General features: G+C 32.9%; 2 protein-coding genes across 2 annotated transcripts in view; one reads left to right on the top strand and one right to left on the bottom strand.

Annotated features, from left to right (window-relative positions):
* LOC117104300 (translationally-controlled tumor protein homolog) overlaps positions 1-1667 on the bottom strand; it is an 8545-nt gene extending 6878 nt beyond the window's left edge. Inside the window, exon 1 of the mRNA XM_033245087.1 lies at positions 1538-1667. Coding sequence (XP_033100978.1) covers positions 1538-1565 — 28 coding nt within the window. The 5' untranslated portion in view covers positions 1566-1667. The remainder of the gene's footprint in view (positions 1-1537) is intronic.
* A 1813-nt stretch (positions 1668-3480) lies between these two features.
* LOC117104301 (WD repeat and FYVE domain-containing protein 2-like) lies at positions 3481-20497 on the top strand. The gene is made up of 11 exons (XM_033245088.1): positions 3481-3761; positions 5865-5932; positions 7225-7353; positions 8875-9025; positions 11952-12064; positions 13007-13133; positions 13604-13709; positions 14092-14193; positions 15676-15806; positions 18264-18372; positions 18728-20497. The coding sequence occupies exons 1-11, from the start codon at positions 3625-3627 to the stop codon at positions 18755-18757; spliced, it is 1203 nt and encodes a 400-aa protein (XP_033100979.1). The 5' UTR covers positions 3481-3624; the 3' UTR covers positions 18758-20497.
* The last annotated feature ends 354 nt before the right edge of the window (positions 20498-20851 follow it).

The raw sequence follows: 20851 nt of genomic DNA on the forward strand, positions 1-20851 counted from the left end.
ACACATATATATATATATATATATATATATATACATATATAATATATATAATATTTATAAATTATATATATTATATATATAATATATAATATTATATATAATTTATACATTACACATGAAATCATATAACAAATATATATTTTACTATACATTTATTTTTGTATTTTATAAACATGATGCGCAGACGATTCCAAGTTACTGGTTTCATAAAGTAGGTGAACACACGTGAAGAGAAGAACTGCGCTCCAATAATAAACTTCAATACTAATAAAAATAATTAATAAACTAATGTTACAGTAATCTAAATAACGAGTTGGCTGGTTTTTCCTGATAAAAAGTTTGATTTTTATAAAAAATACCATATAAAAAAACAATACCGTACTAAGAGAACTACCAAATTTTTAGCATTCATTTTATTTGCTGTATTTGTAATGTAGTAGGGAGCGTACGATCGATAAAAAACGAAAATAAAAATAAAATGGTACTAGGAATGCAACAAACTAGAAATTAACCTATAAATACCATAATATTAATTGACATTTAGTTTAGTATTCATTTTATTTGCTTTTAAGTAGCCTAGTTACTTAGTACAGTAGAAAGACAACAAAATGTAAATACAAAAAGTATGATAAACCAATTGATGAACTTACAATGATAATTAGGCCTAGTTATATTAAATTTGGCGTTTTCGCAACTCCATTGGCGCTCCATAAATTTGTTGATCAAAGCGCGACCGAAATAAAGCCCGACCGAAACAAAGCGCAACCGAAATGATCTGTATTCCAAGGTGTTGCATGGCTTGCTCACTTCAAATTGTTGAATTGGTGGAATAACCCCATTTGTGTAGGGTGACTTTGAAAGGTCCACTCCAGTGACCCAGTCCTTACTATTCAGACATTTCCAATTGTGGACTCTTCATTTCTAGCTTAGCTAGAGATTTAGGCCTAGGCCTCAACAGTCATTCGGCCTAGGTAGGAGGAATGGAGGGGATATGACCGGTTGAGCCACTGACAAGTTGAGCCGCCGGTAATTTCTATGGAACGCCAAGCGCGTCTCTCAGTGAATGTAGCGCGTCTCTCAGTAAATGTAGTGCGTCTCTCAGTGAATGTAGTCGGCTTGCCCCGGATACCAGCTACATATTCATCCCACAGTCTTGTCAGTCGTTGATTTACTCGTATTGCCAAGAAGGGGTACATTGTGCTTAGCCTAGGCCAAGCCGGTGCCTTGCCTACGTTAGGCACACGTAGGACACTCAGACAGCACCATCATACACACAGCCTTGGCCTAAATCACGGGCATCCTTTAAAAACAGTACCATATCTATCGACTGTCTCTCGAGGGTTGGTCGTTTTCATCATAACTTCCGGGCTACTGACTCCATACGAACAGCAGCAGCCTTTGGAGAGGGTATGCCTAGCCTAGGCCTAGTCAGTTGTCAGTCGAGTCAATAATTCGAATAAAATCTAAAAAATCTCAACTTAAATCCGAACAAATTAACTGAAATTAATTAGAAATAGCATTACATAATTCAAATTACCTGTAAAACGATCCTTATAAATAATCATCTTGCGAGATTTCTTAGGATTTTACTTAGCTTTTCAGGTAAATGTACACCACCATCCAGCCGACAGCTATTAAAAAGGATGAAAAAATGAATTCTGCTGCCACCTACAGGTCGGCGAAATTTTGGCCATTTAATGGTGACGTCACATATTGCTACATGGTATCATTTTTTACTGTACTGTACTATATTTATATAAAGAAAAAAAAATTCTGATAATAGGAGCAGCCTTTACAAAACTGAAAGAAATCTATAAATCAAGAAATTTATGGATCATAATAATAGTCAATAATTTTATGTCTGCCAGTAGGCCCTATAGTTCTTTGGTTCCAATGTCTTTTATATTTATTATTCTAATAATCAGAGACCAAAGCTACTACTAAAGACCAAAAAAAAAAAAATCCTCGTCGGAAAATTGGTCTTTAACTGGAGGGAAACGATGGCCAACCGGAAGACAGCCTTTCAGTTCCCAGTCACTGGGAAAAAAACACCACTAACATAAACGTTTAAAAATGTCACACTGTACAATGTGCCTAAAATTAAATGTATTAAAGAAATTTAAATATGGGGTTTTAACCAGCAGTCTATTTATTGGTAGGCCATTATTTGGGAAGTTGCTATTAGGTAGGGCCAAAAATAGTACCTTGACCAGGCCGAGAAAAAACTTGTTCTATATTGATCTTTGTTGTTTTGAAGTTTTTAAAATTCTTTTAATTGTACAGTAATTATTATAATTTTCAATTTCAGAGCAAAATCTACTTGAAACCCTGTTTCTTGCACTTTATAAATCTTGTTTTTTATATTAACATAAAAAAATCATAAAAATTTGATGCACCATGTGTAAAAATATGGTTTATGAGCTAAAGCCACTGGTTGGTTGTCATGTTTTAGTACGATTGCTCTGACCGTCATCAGGGGAATTTATTATTTAATATTTTTGCACATGTACCAAAATTGTTATGATTGTTATTGTAATTGATACTCGCCATGCAAAAATTCAAGAAATATTATTTATTATTATTATTATTATTAATTTTTTTTATTGTTATTATAATTATTATTATTATTATTATTAATATTATTATTATTGTTATTATTATTATATATTATTTCATCATTATGCTGCTTTTTTTTTTGGGTGTGTGTGTGTGTTTTTTGTTTTTTTATTGGGTAACCCAGTAAAAAGAAATAAAAAGTACCAAAGAAAGAATGTAAGAAAGGTAGTTTGAATTTTCGTATTTTATGTTTGTTTTTTTGTTAGGGAACCAGACCGAATTTCATTGTTTGTGTTTGTATTATTATTATTATTATTGTTATTATTATTATTATTATTATTATTATTATTATTATTATTATTATTATTATTATTATTATTGTTATTATTATTATTATTATTATTATTATTATTATTATTATTATTATTATATCTACCAATCAGCAGCAAGTCCAACTTTCCAAACATAAAGTATTTCCCTGTTTAGGCAGTCGGGAAGTCGTTATTGTAATTATTATTATTATTATTATATATTATTACTGTATTATTATTATTATTAATATTATTATTATTATTATTATTATTATTATTATTATTATTATTATTATTATTATTATTATATATTATTTCATCATTATGCTGCTATTTTTTGGGGGTGTGTGTGTGTGTGTGTTTTTTAATTTTTATTGGGTAACCCAATAAAAAGAAATAAAAAGTACCAAAGAAAGAATCTAAAAAAATTAGTTTGAATTTTCGTATTTTATGTTTGTTTTTTTTTGTTAGGGAGCCAGACCGAATTTCATTGTTTGTGCATTGTACATGTATACATGACAAATATTAAATCTATTGAGTAATTGAAACAGTAGTGAAAAGTATTGAGGGCTCACTTCTTTCATCAATTTTCATCAATCTTTAATCACATGACTTTGTTTAGGTATCGTCATCGTCACTTTATAAAATTTCATTTCTCACACTGTAGATTCGTACGGACTAAGCCGCTACAACAGTGAGTTGATTGGAGTACAGGAAGAAGACAAGAATTTCGAATGTTAGGCCTGTGAAATAAATCATGGCTGCAGAAATTAGAACGAAAACAAAAACTCGGCGACCAGTTTTACTTAATAAACTTGAAGGATGTGGAGCCGTTGTGACAAAAGCAGTGATTATTCCTAAAGAAGATGGCGTTATTAGCGTATCGGAAGACAGGTAGGCTAGCCGCTAGCCATCATCATAGAATAAAATAGTAAGGAGAGAGCCAACAAAAATGGGTATAGGCCAGGCCCTAGGACCTGTTGGGTAGGGCCTAGGCTAGTCCTAGTTTGAGAGCGCTGCCCAGGGAGCGAGAGGTCTCCACCTCTGCCGATAGGCACTCCCCAGACTGGCTAATAATGATACCACCGTTCAGTTGGGCCCTAAGAAATTGTACAGTTTTCTAATCATGCTTGGAGGATGGATGGACCTCAATCAATAAAAATGTGTGTTGGTATGTTAAAAAGTGGATTATGATGATGATGAAGAAATGTAAAAATGTTTGATGCTCCAGACATAATGAGGTTGAATACCTTAAAACCTCAAATTGAAGCCCGGTGCCGTGGGCTTAATCTCAAGATGAAGTCTCTCTCGAATTGAAGCCCCCTCTTTAATTAGCAAAATTAGCCTCGAAAAGAAGCCCCTCTTGAAAATGGGCTTCTTTTCGAGGTAGTACAGTTCAAACACTGTGTGTATGAATGTCAGAAAACAGAATAAATTATAAAAAATCTTCGTTTATACATTAGTTTAGGAGATTTAATGTCAGTTAAAATACATTCCATACATTAATGTCAGTTAAAATACATTCCATAAAATACAGATTGATGTTTCATTCATTTTGAAAAGAAGCCCCATCCCCTCTTTACTTTGCAAAAGTAGTCTCGAAAAGAAGCCCATCTCGAAAAATAGCCCATCTCGAAAAGAAGCCCATCCAAAGTTTGTAAAAAAAAAAAAGAAGAAACCCAGAGCTTCAATTTGAGGTTTTACGGTATGTAATCAGCTTCCGGCCTTCACTGCTGCTACATAAAGCTACATTCACATCAAGCCCGGACAAAAAATTGTGAGTTGCTACGTTTTTTGAACGCTGCATTCACATTGTGCACGGAACACAGTTGTTCGGGTTAAGTATGTATGCTTCGATTGGTTCAAACCAACCAAGCTTGTTGCTGATTGGTCCAAGAAAAAAACGTACGATTTCAGGATACAAATGGCTCTCAGATCCATCGGTCCAGATCCGAAGTCCGGATTGAAAATTGTATGAATTTGATGTGAATGGTCCTATTCTTTACCACTGAATCTATTTTTCACGATTTTTTCTCCGGACCCGGACCGGAATCCGGGCTTGATGTGAACGTAGCTTTAGCCCTGATTCGTATAGGGTAACATCAGGTTCGTCCAGATTATTACTGGAAGTAAATACTGCTGGTCCAGTTTTTGAATTGTGATGAATAATGTTCAAGGATGAATGTTGATGGGTAAATTAGGCTAGGCCTATTATACAACACACTATTACTGTACCTCCATCAGCAAAGTAATACAACAGGACATCAATGAAGTAACATGAAGCAAAATATAACTTGTTGAAGATCTTTTCAGAAATATAAGAGGGTCGGAATTACACGTCCAGCCTAAACAAAATCCAAAATCAACTACACTGTTTACATAAAAAAAGTAAAGAAGTACTGTAATTCATTCTCATCGAACCCTAAATTCATTCTCATTGGCTCATCACTGTTGTTCAACTATAGTAGTACTATAATTGGTTAATAACAATATTTTATAATATGCGCCTCACCTACAATTGGTTGTGGCAAATGTAAACGCCCGCACGAAAATGCGTGATTGATGCATGACTGATACATGACTAGTAGAAGAACTAGATTTTAACCAGATACAGTATGTGCAGGTGCAATACTTAAATAATATCAATGTTACACTATCCAAGAAGTATTATAGGCTAGGCTTACAGTAGCTAGGTTAGTCTAGGCCTACCTACCCTGCTGTACAATTACAGGCCTCTAGAGTGGTGAATAATATCAAAAGATAATAATAATAAAGAAAGGCCTAGGTCCTTAGGCTAGTCTACGCTGGTCCGCAATATTGAGTCAGGATGAAAGTGGGCCTGATAGTCCACACTAGGGGGACATGACCGTCATGGCGTTTTTCTCTAGTTTGTTCCAATTGTCTGGAATTGGACCCGATCGTCTGTCACCCAAGCTTAGGCCTACTTACGGCCTAAACTCTTATTCCAATTTCATAATGCTTTTCTAATCTTTTCAGAACGTTGCGTGTTTGGTTGAAAAGAGACTCAGGACAGTATTGGCCAAGTATTTGTCACACAATGCCTTGTAAGTATAAAGCAATGATCCTTTAAACACAAGATAGCGTTCTCCGCAATTTACGCGTAACAAATAGAAGCGTCGATTGGGCAGCAGAAAGTGTCCTAGTTGTTGCCATAAATCTGAGATAAGGTTTTCGTGTTACACCAAAGTTTGTTACCAAGTACAATTGTTCCTTAATTGCAAATCGACGCTTCTATTTGTTATGCATTAAAGGTAAATTCCCACAGTGTAGGCCATAGTTAAAGTAAAAAAGTTGTCATTTTTGCAAGAGGGCGCCGTACACTGCATTATTGCAGAATTTGCACGCGGATGTCGCGGAGAACACTATCTTGTGTTTATAAGATCTTTGGTATAAAGGTCTACGTTAGGCCCCTATGTGGTGTGAACTGCCAACCTAATTTTAGTTCTTTCAGTTTGTGATTATTTATGTTAATCATAAATAAGTATGATTCTTTTATCCATCCTTACTTGCAATTGATTTCTGGATCATCATAAAAAAAACCATATATTAACTTATTACTGGATCCAATGAATTTATTCATTATTTATAATATTCAATGCAATCACGCCCTCTATTTAATACAGTAGATTGAATTAGTCACCAAAACAAAGCTGCTAATCAACCCGCTAGGTGGCAGTTTTTTTCACACAATGATAACGTCCGCTCGAATATATTTCCTCAAACTTGTTTATTTGTACATATTATTGTAAACTAACTTATCGAAAAGCCTTTGATTTGAAATGGAGTGAAAGAAACAAATTGAAAACTTGAACATTTTTGTATAGCCTCATCGTATGATGAATACCAGCCTAGCCCTAGACTAGATAGTCAATCAAGTCATCCTTAATCTCATGAATCTATGAATCATTCAAAATGTATACGTTGTTATAAAAACTATCTTCTATGCTAAGTTCATTTTTAGACAATTGCATAGGATAGGATTTTAGTGATGTAAACAATTTAATACCCACGAGGTCTAAATGTGATGACGTCATCCTTGTGACTAATTCAGTTTATTGAAGTACAGTAAACCAAGAAGGCCTAGAGTGCTGGGTTCCCAAAATTATGCCTTCTATTTTTACAATCTTACGTGTGCACTTATTATGGTCCAATTGTGGTCAAATGTAATTTTTTCGGAAGTGATCTTTCTCAAATTTGTAATTTCAGTTGGGGGGAAGGCCTTTAAAAAGAATCCCCCCCCCAACACAAATATAAATGCCAACATGGGGGTGGGGGAACACACATATTTTTGGGGTCTAATGATTGAAATGTTTTGATTTATAACATTGACTTTCAGCAAGTTGCTCCACAATGGATTTTAACAAAGAAACACTGAAGCTCTTTGTAGGATTAGATAATGGCACCATTTCAGAATTCTCACTCTCTGATGACTACAACAGACTCATCTTCCGAAGAGATTACTTAGGTAAGTCATCCATCGTTTATCACCAGAATCATTAAGATTTAGTCGGTCAGTGCAGCATGTTTGGAGTAGTGTGTCCAATAAATATTAATATCTTTATTAATAATAGAAGAAAAGCAAACGTGATATTTTAATCAAAGAATGGCAGCCATACGGATGCATGTTTTTGATTCAGACTATCATTATAGTGAACAGACAGCATTTGGTTCTGAAGGTGGTTCATGGATGAAAATACTGTAACTTTTTCCAGGTCTGAGCTCATCACTCAGTTTATGAGCAAATGTTTCTCTCCACCCAGAAGTATAAATGTTTTTAATTTTTTGTGGCTTTAAAGGCCAGGGATACGCCAACCAATGAACTTAATTACACTTCAAATGGCAGTCCCGTCATAAGATAAAAATACACACAAGATGGTTTACATAGACCTAGTCTTATTTTGAGGCTTAGGGAATGGAGGTGTTTTGGTCGTGAGAAAAAATCTTGTTTACCATGACAGGAATTGAACCCAGGACCCTGGGATTAGAAAGCAAGCATCTAACCACCAAGTCAACTCCACTCCCAAATGTGTACCTTATTCTTCAACTGAGCCAATACAATACACATAAGCATTTGGACCCAAATTCAAGAAAAAAAAGAAGCACTTTAGTAATAACGCTGACCATGGTTTATTATTGTTAATGATTGATTTAATTACCGAAGGTTATGTAAACAATGGTACATCTAATGTATAACTCAACTATCCGCACTAAAATTATAATAGTCTATATATTATTGTATATAATAGCCACACATTCAATGGTTTATATATTTGTTATAAATTGTATTGATTTTAATTAAGGCAAGTGGAGTGGAGGATTTCTTTTAGTCCTGTCCAGGCTATCAAATTTTATTTGACGACAACTTATGACCTGCCTAAATATAGTCATGATGACATCACAACATGACCATATATAGGCACATCATGACCATATTTGGGAATATGTAATAATCTGGACAGAGCTTTATCAGGATTTGAACCCATGATCTTGGGATTGGGAGGCAGCAGTGTGAACCATCAATCTGATGTTTTTAAAGATAATCTCATTATTGAATCTACCGCATCAGTTTTATTTTAAATCAATTAAGTACAAAGCATACATGATTAAAATTTTATTACCTAATATTACTACCACTATTACTGAAATCACAGAAACAAGACAATTCTGAATTACTGTGTCTGAATGCATCAGGGAAAAAATGTGTTTAGTGGATGAAAAGCTATTCAACTTATTTCTTCTGGTTCATGGAATTCTTGGTTGTAGTGATAAGCTGGAAATGAAACTTACAACAATCATGGCTGTGTACTGTACAAATTATTATTAATATCCTTGTTTTGTGGCATAAAAGTCAAACAGTCAAACATGATATGTGACATGGCAGTGGCATACAAAAGAGAGTTGAACATTCTGTGTTATACCAATATAATTTTCAAAAAAAGAATTATGTGGATTATAAAATTTAATCTTACATTCTTTCTCTCCTCAGCTCATCAAAGTCGTGTGACAGCAGTGGTCTTTTCCGTGACCTCAGAACTCGTTCTAAGTGTTGGTAGAGATAAGTACTTGCAGTGGCATTGTGCAGAGTCTGGACGAAGACTAGGAGGGTATCAATTTGGAGCCTGGTGCACATCACTGGAGTATCCTATTTTTAAATCCAATCCAATCAGAACATTTGTAAAGCGCCTTTCTTTGCAGATACGAAGCGCTGCACTCCACATATTTAGGCACCTCACAACCCACAAGCAGCAGTGATCATTGCCTAACCCAAGCACAGAACAAGTTGAAATATTTTTATTCCTTTTACTTTAAAATTGTGTTCATGAAAGTATAATCAATTAAGATACAGCTTAATAATATTACAGTAATTTATGCCATGCCTTTTAGATATTTGTTAAATGTTGAACAATTCTTAGATAAGAGAATATTTTATATTTGTTGAAAAGAAAATATTGAACAATTAAATTCAACATTTGGATTGCTAACTTCTATTTGAAACTAACAAAATATGTTTTTTTTCTCCAACTTAATATATAATATAATGAGATATAGCACCTTATAAAGTCTCAAAGCCCTCATTTTTTTTTTTATAATTTTTTTTTATTTCAACCATCTTTAAAGAGGGTAACCCTTCCAGTTTAGCCCAGTAGGTTAACTGATATTCAGGGGCCCTCTTTAATAAAATCAAAGAACAGTACAAACAACATTATTACCACAATAATAATAATAATAATAATAATAATAATAATAATAATAACAATAACAACATACAAGGTGTGGACTAGCTTGTGCAGTAACTTGCTTCTCCCTTATGGGTCTCTTTATGTCTGAGCTACCTGGTAAACCGATACTAGCTACTCTCGTCTGTCCATAACATGGGCCGTATGGACCAGTACACCTGGGTAGCCCCCTTATCATCTTGAAAGATGTACAGTAGCCAAATTATGTACACTGGGCCTATGGTTTATAGTCCTTTTCTGAAATGGCTTGTTTCACCACCAGAACCATAGGTTGGTCAAACCAGTGCCGATATTATGGCTTCTGTAGGTTGTTGCGCCCCTGCTTTAATCGCTCAGCCATTCGACTCGCCAAGATGCACCATTTCAATTTTCTGTTGGGAGAACAAACTGTTCCCACTGCACCAAACCACTTCCACAATTCATTGTTTCAATGTTAAACGAATAGAGGCCTTGTTGGCATGACGCACCATGACGCACCTGAAATATTATGACATATATTTTTACTGTTGTTATTGGTACATTTTATTGTTGTTCATATTTTTATTTTTATTATTTTTGATGATAATATTAAATTTTTAGGTGTTTATTCACCAGCAAAAAAAATACAGTATATGGACCCTTCAGGAGACAAAAGTGCAGGTAGAGAGGGTCATCCTTTTCCTCCCATGCCCTCTTTTTGATGTTCTGTCCTCTTGTACTTGTGAGCCTCATTTCTGTTTCCCTTTTTCTTGTTTTCTTCCCCTCCTTTGATTTTTTTAAAGTTGCCTTTTGGTGTACTGTCTGCTTGTGAACATCTTCTCATTTCTCTTTATCTGTGTCTTGTTTTCCCTCAAATATTTAATTTTTATTTAGTTTTTTGTGTCCTTTCCTGTTTTTCTTGTTCTTGGTAAATTTTCGATGTGCCATTTTTTTCCAATTGTTTTTAAATTGATTTCGATTTATGTTTTTTAATTCAAATGGTAATGTTTGATTTCTTTTGTTACTGGTTCTTTCATTGATGTATTATTTTCTGAAAATGAATGAGTATTAAATTAAAAAAAACAGTCATATATCTAAAAAATTGTCAATAGTCAAGCATTTTTATAATGCCTTCCACAATAAAAGCAATTTCAAGGTGGTTTTAAACCACTTAAAAACACTACTATAAAAATTGTATGACTAGACGTGAAGGGCAAAAAGTTGCGCACCCCTGATGTTGAGATGGTGTCACCATCATTACCACAGGTACCCCGGTGTTAGTATAAAATGTTTTGCTTTGTGTTTTTAAAATTTCAAATACAGAAAACATTTTAAAAGTATTTTATTTCAACTCATCTAATTTTATTAGATGAGTTGCATTAAATAATTCATAAGGTACAGAATGTAATGTGGCGTGACAAATAATTGATTAAGATTGGATATTTCTATCATCTAAACTGAATAGCAGGCTATTCATAGATTAATATTTACTGCCACAGAGCTTATTATTAATTAACAAAAGATATTGATTCTTAACTTACCAGGTAAAGTCCGCAAGTTCATATCTTATTTTTCCAGGAAGATGTCTGATTGATACACCTTAAAATTATTACTATAAAACCCTTAATAGCGACTCAGGTGTATGCAAAGAATTGTGTTTTTGTCTGTTTATTGGCCAAGAAAATATTCTAATTTTTAATTGAATTCACATTGAAAGTAATTCATATAATAACTTGTTTGTTCAAAAGTTTAATAGCATAACACAGAAATTATAGAGCATATGATATAGATACTGAAACAAGACGATTAAAAACTGAAACTAGAATTGTTTAATAAGAACACAAATGGTTTATCTTGATGATCAGCGCAGAAAATAGGAGTTTCTGTTTGGTGTGTTTTAAGAAATAGAAAAGTTCATGATCCTGTTTTAACATGTTTCCTGGAGCAAGTTAATGCTATGCCCACTCTGCAGCCTGTCGCTCCTGACCCCACATGCTTTCAGCAGCCCTGTCATCCATTGCCCACCTGTTCTCAGTAGGGGGCGTGGTCTGTGACTACCTAGCAGCCGTAAAGACGTGCTTAAGGTCCACATCATGCCATGACAGGGGCTGAAATGAACCATAACATCAGGGTAACCCACTACTCTTCCGAAAGATGCAATGTGTTCTTTAAAGTGCACATGAGCCAGATGTATACTGTGGGCCTCCATTTTAAGTCCTTATCCGAGAAGACTTGGTTCTACCAACCGACCCTGGGTGAGGAGTGGCTGCCCCCCCCTTCCAACACAACTGCTCTTCGTAGCCCTGAAACCCTCTCTCTCTACCTGCCGTATGTACATGCTTTTTAAGCTTCCTTAACACTTCTATAGATTTGATTCAGACTCTAGACATGCATTTGTTGGTGACTATTCTGGCAATATAACAGTCATTAAAGTTGAGGACAATGACCACCAGGTCATCACAACTCTTAAAGGTCATTCCGGTAAGTGAATTATTTATTTTTATTATTATTGATTATTGTTGAATTGGCATCGAATCAGTCTTTTACCTAATCTATCAATATGAAATGTAAAATGTTATGCATGAATGTTAGATTTTAGAAAACCTTTTTGTCTGTAGTGACTGAAATCAATCAATCTTTATCAGTAGCTTTGTTTTTGTATATTTCTTTTTTTTTCAGTCTTTAAGGTGGTAAAAAAAATGTTGTAATTATTTTTAATATTATTAATATGAAAAATATTATTATTATTATTGTTATAGTATATTTTATGTTGTAAGTTTATAATAGTCCTTAAAATGGTAATTTTCATTATTTTTAATATATTAATATTATAAAAATATTAGTATTGCTATTATTGTTATTGTTTTATTAATATTATTGTTACTAATTACTGATGTGGTATATTATTATATGTTGCCAGTTTATGATAATGTACTGTGTATGTTCCTTTTCAATTAAAGAGCTAAATTCTTTTAAACGTATGTGGCAAAGACGAGCCAAACCAGTCACTCGTCGCAAATCATGTTTCAGAGATAATGACCAAAACATGCTGGAATGTCAAAATATTTGAAATCTATTTTATTGCACTAAACTAACCTTTATATAACTATACATCATACTATGCTGTTATTTTCCCCATTTTCAATGTTAAAACAACAATTTTTAATAATTTGGTGATGGTCTCTGCTTGAGAAATGCCTAAAATCCTAAACTTTAAGGCTGATTTCACAAATATAGTTCTTTAAACAGCCCTATATTTAAATGCTTGTAACTTCATAAGGAAATGTCAGATTTAAATGATTTTTTTACCATTTTATAGCTTATAGCTTATTATGTATTAATAACTAAAACTTGATTTTTGCGACCAGAGACTGGTTTGGCTTGTATTTGCCACATATGCTTTTCTCATTGGCTACATAATAGGGAGTATACGCTCTTTATCATGGGATCCTCAGAGACGACTTCTGTTCTCCGGTAGCTTTGACCAGTCCATCATTGTGTGGGACATTGGGGGTAATCAAGGTACTGCTTATGAACTACAAGGACACACGTGAGTATATTTTATATTATGATTTCACTTAATTTTGCTTTAAAATTAATTTACCCATTGGTTTATTTTGTTTTTCATTCTGTTTTGTTAACTTGAGTTTGTAATAAATCAGAATTACCTACCTCCTGTTGTTTCCATTAAATTGCTACATTATTGCTATAATTGTTTCACTGCAATCTTTACACTACCTAGATGTTGTCCAATAAAGACGTGTCCCCGACCAGTTAATATTGCCAACAGCTGTCAGAAATAGCATGTAGCAATTTTATGGCTTTATAAAAACATAGTTTAATATTGAAAAACTTTTGAAAAGTATTAGTATAATGGATAATTCTTTCACAATGTATAAAAGCAGAAGATTTTAATTGTAGTATGCTTTTTAGAACTCTTCTACAGCAATTAATGTCTGTAGGAAATACACCTTACAGATTCTTCAACTGATTGAATAATAACTTAAATGATTTTTTTAGTGGAAAGGTTGAAGGTTTGTGCTACTCACGCCGCAGTAATCAACTACTATCAAGTGGAGATGATCAACGAATTGTCGTCTGGAATATGGAGGCTAAAAGGCAAGAGGTAATACAAATGGTGGCATTTTTAAAAAATTTTTTATGTTGTCAGAGTGTCTCCTGTCGGGCCAAAAATAATTTGCTCTGTCAGTGTAAGGTCTAATTTTTATTCTGGGGTCTAGACTAAGGCTCTAGTTGACTCCTTGGTTCAGAACCCCTGTTGGACATGTTGGACCCCCTGTTGTCAAATTTTTTGAGCCACCACTGCACAGAAGTCCAGAATTATTTTCATTGGAGTCCTTCTTTGTTCAAAGAGTGCACTTCATACTTTAACTTAGACATGGCACAAATGGTATTAACGTCTTACCCAAAAGACAGTGCACTATTGTCTACTTGCATTTCAGCCCTCTAGATTTTTCTTTATTTTCTATTTTTTTTTCACTTGTTAGACACCCGAATGGGTAGAGAATGACATTTGTGAGAAGTGTGCTCAACCGTTTTTCTGGAATTTTAAGGAAATGTGGAATAAGAAGGAACTTGGTGTAAGACAGGTAAATTGACAGCCTTACTACTCTGTCTGTGTTTAAGCTAATAAACTATTAACGCTCATTTTTTTTTTTCAAATAAATCTAATTATTTTGAAAAAAGCAGCGGCTCTCAAACCTTTTGGTAGACAACCCAAATGTCCAGGTAATTTGCCACGACCCACTTTCCAGGACAATAAAAGGCAGATACTCAAAATGGATCGTTAATTGGTAAGCTAAATAAAAATAAAATGTTTAAATGTCATTTAAAAAGCAATACCTTCACAGCCAATTGTAATAAAACCCAACATTTTTATTTAACGACCCAATTTTGGTCTCGACCTGTAGTTTGAGAACCAGAGTTTTACAGTAAATGAGATGTAAATTGATTGAGGTTTTGTCTAAACACATTATTATCTTGAATCTCTCAAGGGGCCTATTCAGGGTATCAAAAATCAGGGGCCCAGAATGTGGGAGGTATTTCCAAATGTCATTAGGTAATGAAATTAGTAAAGTAAGGAAGGCATGTGGACCTTCTGTTCCTCAACAGCGTATTAAATAATAACACAATCAAAATAATTACAGTCATTGTGTCTAGTATACAATAAGATAATTCTTTATTGTCTTTTACTCATATGTACATAATATATAGGGAACAAGGTGCTTTATGCTGAACTAATTTAAAGTTCTATAATAAATATAATTGTAAGTATGAGATACAAAACAGATATGCACATACAATAAAACTACAAATTATCAGCCTTCAGCAGTTGACATACATTGAATAATAGTTTAACAAAAGAAAACTAATTTACATTATCCTTGAAAACCTGAGTTGATGACATTATCTGAGTTAAGAAGGATATCCTGCTTTTGTTTGTTTTACTTTTATGTGGGCATTGTCTACAAGCGTTGGTTATATTACCTATTTTTGTGTAGTAGGTGTGTAAATAAATCCGGTTAACTAGTACATGAAAACCACAATCTAAAAGATTATAATTTCAACAATATTTAGACATTTTATTATCTGAATATGGGGAATAATTGACCATATTTTTATCGACAAAGTATTGTGAATAAATTGTTTACTCTAATAATTGTTCTTTTGGACAATAAGAAACACTTTAATAATGAGGGAGAGGTGGTGATCACAAGTGAATTTTATGTGATGAAGCAATTTCATGTTTGATGTTGAGGGCACTGATGTTAATGCAACATTTAAGTTTATTCATCAACTTCAGAACTGCATATTGCCAATAATGTATGCTGGACTTGCAATAGAACAAATGAAAACTCGTTGCAAGAGCCTGAAAAGCGAACATCTGTGTATTTGCATATACAGAACACCTGCATATATACAAATACAAATAAGCAAACAAGAACAGCTGCAGCGCCCTAAACATCACACATCCAAACCACATCATCACATTTTAAATTTAACATTATTAAGTTTAATTTTTTATATTTTTTTTGAGTTGACAAAGGAATATATTAATAATTACTTTTCAGCATCATTGTAGAAAATGTGGAAAAGCAATTTGCGATAAGTGCAGTTCAGATCGGTCCACTTTACCGATTCTGGGATTTGAATTTGAAGTGCGGGTTTGCCGTGATTGTTACAGCGAAATCACAGAAGAAGAGTAGGTTAACTTACCATTTTCAATAGTTTATAATGTCATTGGTTTAAAATTTCCTTTTATTTGAATGTTATTGTTATATAATAATACAGGATACTGTGTTATAAGCTTGCAGTACACCACAAAGGTACCGTTTAGCACCAAGATGATATTTATCAAATAAATTTTAGTCATTAAAATGCTTGCCTTCTAATCCCACGATCCTGGGTCCAATTCCTGTGACAGCCAAATTTATGTTCATGCTTAAAAACACTCCACTGCCTAAAGCCTCTTAAAGGCACTTAATGTATGTGTCTACAGTATGTTATCGTATAACAGTTAACCATATAAGATCGAGTAAGTGCATTATTATTATTTATTATTTATTAAATCCGGTTTGGATTATTGATGGGATGAGTCATGAGCTAAAGATAGAAATAAATGTAAGACCTGTCATTAGAGTAAACAACACCACACATTTCCTGATAACCAAGTCCCCAAGGTGGAAACATAATACCGGTACAGTAAGGCAGTATAATAGAGCATAGACACATGACCCCATTGGGAGACTAAAGCATCTTTCCATCCTGTTATTGGTGACTTGCTGCTGATGCGAAAGAAAAGAAAGTGAGACTACAACTGTCATCTATGAAGTCACAGATATGACAGTCATAGACGAAGAAGAGATCGAAAGTCTAATATCTGTCCAATGCAGTACACAAGAAATGAATCCCAAAGTTTTAACTTCAACAATAAATAAATATTTAATTCTTTTAAAATAATCAGATATCTGTTTAACAAAGAAAAACAATTCAAATGATATAAACATAGAATATAATAACACATGGATCATTCAATTAGCAATGATGTATATATGTCCATAAAATCTATCTCGATAACATTTCTTAACAATTATAATAATTAATTAATTATTTATATTGTTACCAAAATCTGAATGAATTTATTATCTTTATCTCAATAACTACCAGTATAATTAATGTAGTATAGTATCATTGTTTGAATTATAGTAAACAAATGTTCTCATGTTACTATACGTCCTTATTGTAATCGCTGTGTTCCCACGTAAACGGAACTGTTTCAATAATGTGTTGAATATCTGCTATCAATAACAGCTTTTAGTTCTTGACGACTGTTATAGGGAGCTTTGATTTACCGTACACATCATCCTTTATAGCTTCTGCTTCAAAGTTCCATATAATTCTAAATAGCTCAGTAGCTCCAAATGGAAAGTTAGGTAATACTGCATTAAAGCAAAATATTCATAAAAACTAGGATGATTTATAAACAATCTAGCCATGTTATTAATGTTTATGCATTAACATTTAACAGTATTCATATCATAATCCAAGTATCCATGCATTAACATTTAATAGTTTTCAGATTATAATCAACTTTTAAATAGACATAGACATAACATACTTCCAATTATAACAATAATTGTTCAAATACTCGCAGTGTCCACTCTGTACTGTAGGTTAACATTGACGAGCTCCACCACGGTTCAGCTGCGAGCCTTGTCGGAGTTTCTATCCTAACTTGCCCCACTCCTCAGTTTATAACTGAATTAAAACCACTATATGATGGTTCTACCAACTGTGTAAATTTAGCAACAATGCAACAACCTTATGTTATTGAGCAAAGAACTTGTTATTCACTATATAGTGGAGTAGCATTATATAGTACTATGTAAACATGCATGACAGATCTTATAAAGTTCTAATGTGACACCCACCATAACTCAAATCAGTCAACCTATCTTTTAATCTGTCTAATGTAACAATTACAAAAGTATCAAATATACAACATGTTAAATGAAAGCATGTGGTGGAGCGTGTAAGGTGTGGGGGCTTGGAAACTGATGAGAGGAATGATTCAGAAGGCATTTTTTTTGTTAAGCCAAAAAAAAAATTGTTGGCCATGTTTTGGGAAAATTCAAAAAATGGATAGGTCGGTAGAACTTTTTTTTTGTTTACAACCAAACATGTGTTTACGCATTAAAATTAGAAAATACACAAATAATACAACAATTTTGTATTGGAATCATGTACCATTCAGCAAAATGGGCTAGCCTTGGCCCCCTAGCCTCGCCAAGGCTATTCCAGCCTTATTTGCTCATAAAAAAAATATTGTTCATTGTCAAAACAAAAAAAAAGAAACCTAATATGCTGACCCTTGATTTCGTAGAATTTGAGTCGGTCTGTCGTGGTTACACGTTGCGTATGATTGATTCTGTATTCTTGAGTGGTTTTTTTGTGCACTATATGAATCCTACAAAATAAATTAAATATAAAGGAATGAATCTGATGGAAAGTAAAACATTTTTTTTTTCATTCCATTTGTTTTGTCTTTTTCTTGATTATATACAAAATAAATGAACAACAAAAAAACAAAATGCTTCCTTCATTCCATGTTTACTGTGTGTGCTGCCCTCATTAATTTTGTATACTGTCTTCGTTACAGTCGAGCTCCACTTGCAAGCTTCCATGATGCCAAACATTCAGTAATATCCATGCACCTAGATGATGTCAAAGGTCAAATGGTTACCTGTGGAACAGATAGAGTAATAAAGGTTAGCTTAAATTTTTGTGTAACTTTTTGTCAATTTAAGAATTATTTTTTAATATTATTTTAGTAGTCTTCAATTAATCACAACAAATTTTCTTCAGAGTTTGATTCATACTGTCTTTTATTACTATTTATTTAATAGAATTTATTACCTTTATTATTTATTTATCATTTTGTTATTAATATTTTTATAATTCTTTATTGTAATTCAATTATTATACTTAATATTTGTGTAATAGCAGACAGCAAATGCATGTTTCAATAGGTTTTTTTATAATAGAATCAGGTAGGCCTTCCTACAAGGTATTGAGCTTAAAAACTGTTTTTTAAGATATATTTAATATGTTTTATTTCTACAGCTTTGGGATGTATCATCAGTAATTGCATGAGATCAAGATGATTTTAACCTTTTGCTTTCTCACCATTAATCCCTCGTCATCAAGATCATGTCTTGTATGTCCTTATGAGCCACGTGACCCATTTCACAACGGATGGTTTTCTGGCCAAGATTTGTGGATGAAAATTCTGATCCAAATTGTATGCATTGTGTAGATCCATCCAGAAGTCAAAAAAATGATTGATTGCCAAGCGACGGACTGATTGACAGCTCCAAGTGTAACCAAGTAAATGTCTAAAATATATTGATTATAGATTTCTAAATATAAAATCCCAAGTGTGTAAATTAAGACATTACTTTATCCAAAGGTTAAATTGTAAGTAATAAACTCATTCATAAATCTAACATAGAAATAGTGATGTACTAGAAGAAGGCTATTTAGAAGTGGATAATAAGGATATATGCCTGTTGCCTCACTGTGTTTCCATTTGTTTCGTACCAGAGTTGAATGTAATGTGTAAATTCTGTATAATTCCTGTTTAATAATGAGTAAAATGGAATATTTTATTGAAATAATGTTGAATTGAATTCATATGTTCATTAAAGGAGTACAAAACAGGATTTTAGTGAATTAATTTGAACAACCAAAAAAAAAAAAAACAAAGATTCAATTTTCAGATGGTCATCATGAAATTGTGAATATTCATTGTCATGTGATGTATATGGATTGATGTAATTGGTGGAGCTTAGACCCATTAATGCAAACCACTGTTCCATATGAGGTATATATATATATTTTAAGCCTTAAATGTTTGTACTATTTTTATTGAACAAGTTTGTAAAATTCTTTATGTTATGAAAATGATTTTATCAGGATTGTGTTGATAAACAAACAGTTTCCCACTAGGATAAGAAAATACTATAAATTTTGATTTAATAAAGTTAAATTTTATATTTTAATTGCTTACTTTGTATATTTAATTAAGTTAGTTTCGTTTGAAAATTAGAACGATAATATACTTGGCAGTTAATAGATTCATATTAATTCCTTTCAAAGATCCTAAAATTGGTTGGTAATCAATTTTATGGATTTTGGAAGTCTGTAGAAGCCAGTTCATCACTGCACCCGATGGTTGATGCAATTCAATGGATACGCAACATGCTCGCCACCTATAGATTTTAATGACAATTCGTTCAGATAGCCACTGACTATCAACTGACAGCATCGCGTTGTCTAATGCTGACAGGACTTGATACTTTTAATTGGCCAATTAAATGTCTTGTACCAAATTCACATGAGAAAAAATGTAATACAACATCCCGTGTTAAGGCAAATTTAGCATGCATCTTCTGCTACAGTGCGTCCGTGTTAATGCGCATTCGTGTAAGATTAGCACGCTTTCATGCAATATTCAAAACCAGCCATTCATAAACAATGCAAAGGAAAGAAAAAATTGTTAAGGCTGGTTTTACTGTTTCAGATTTAAGTCAGTGCTGTTTCACTGGGTGCAAGGAATTGTAAAGCAATTTGTAAATTTTTAAAGATGATGATATATAATGTTGTTTACAACAGTCATAATTTCTTGCGTGAATTTTCAACCAAATATAAATCAAATCTTATTTCACTCATATTTCCTCATCATTTTGAAGCACATTCACTAATTTTTTTACATTATTTTATACAATATTATATTATGCTAATTATAATCAGAGTATCTATTATAATTCTATGATTTTTGTATTATGAACATCATAACCATATGTATAAGAATTAAATTTGGTAACCAATTTATAATCTTCTAAACATCTTCTTTTTTTTGTTGTTGTTAATATAAGGTTAATAAGGTTGGATATGGAAACAGGAGAGATGACAGAGGATTGAAAACCTGTTTCAGTGTCTGGTTTAGTCAGGATATGGGAAGAGGGGTGGGGATGATAAACAATATTTTGTTAATCTTATTGCATTTTTCTGATAATTAGGCTAAGCTAAACTTGTGACTCTTGAGTTTTTGTTAGATGCTGCAGGGTCAGAGGTTAACATATACAATCATTTTTGTTTCACTGAAATGGTAAGATATTCTGTTAATGAACAATAATTAATTAGGTGCCTAAACTGTGGTAAGTTGCAGTACATGTTTTAAAACCC

Source organism: Anneissia japonica, unplaced genomic scaffold, assembly GCF_011630105.1.
Source record: "Anneissia japonica isolate Jap-2015-1 unplaced genomic scaffold, ASM1163010v1 scaffold16607_len328336_cov185, whole genome shotgun sequence".
In the NCBI taxonomy this organism is placed as follows: domain Eukaryota; kingdom Metazoa; phylum Echinodermata; class Crinoidea; order Comatulida; family Comatulidae; genus Anneissia; species Anneissia japonica.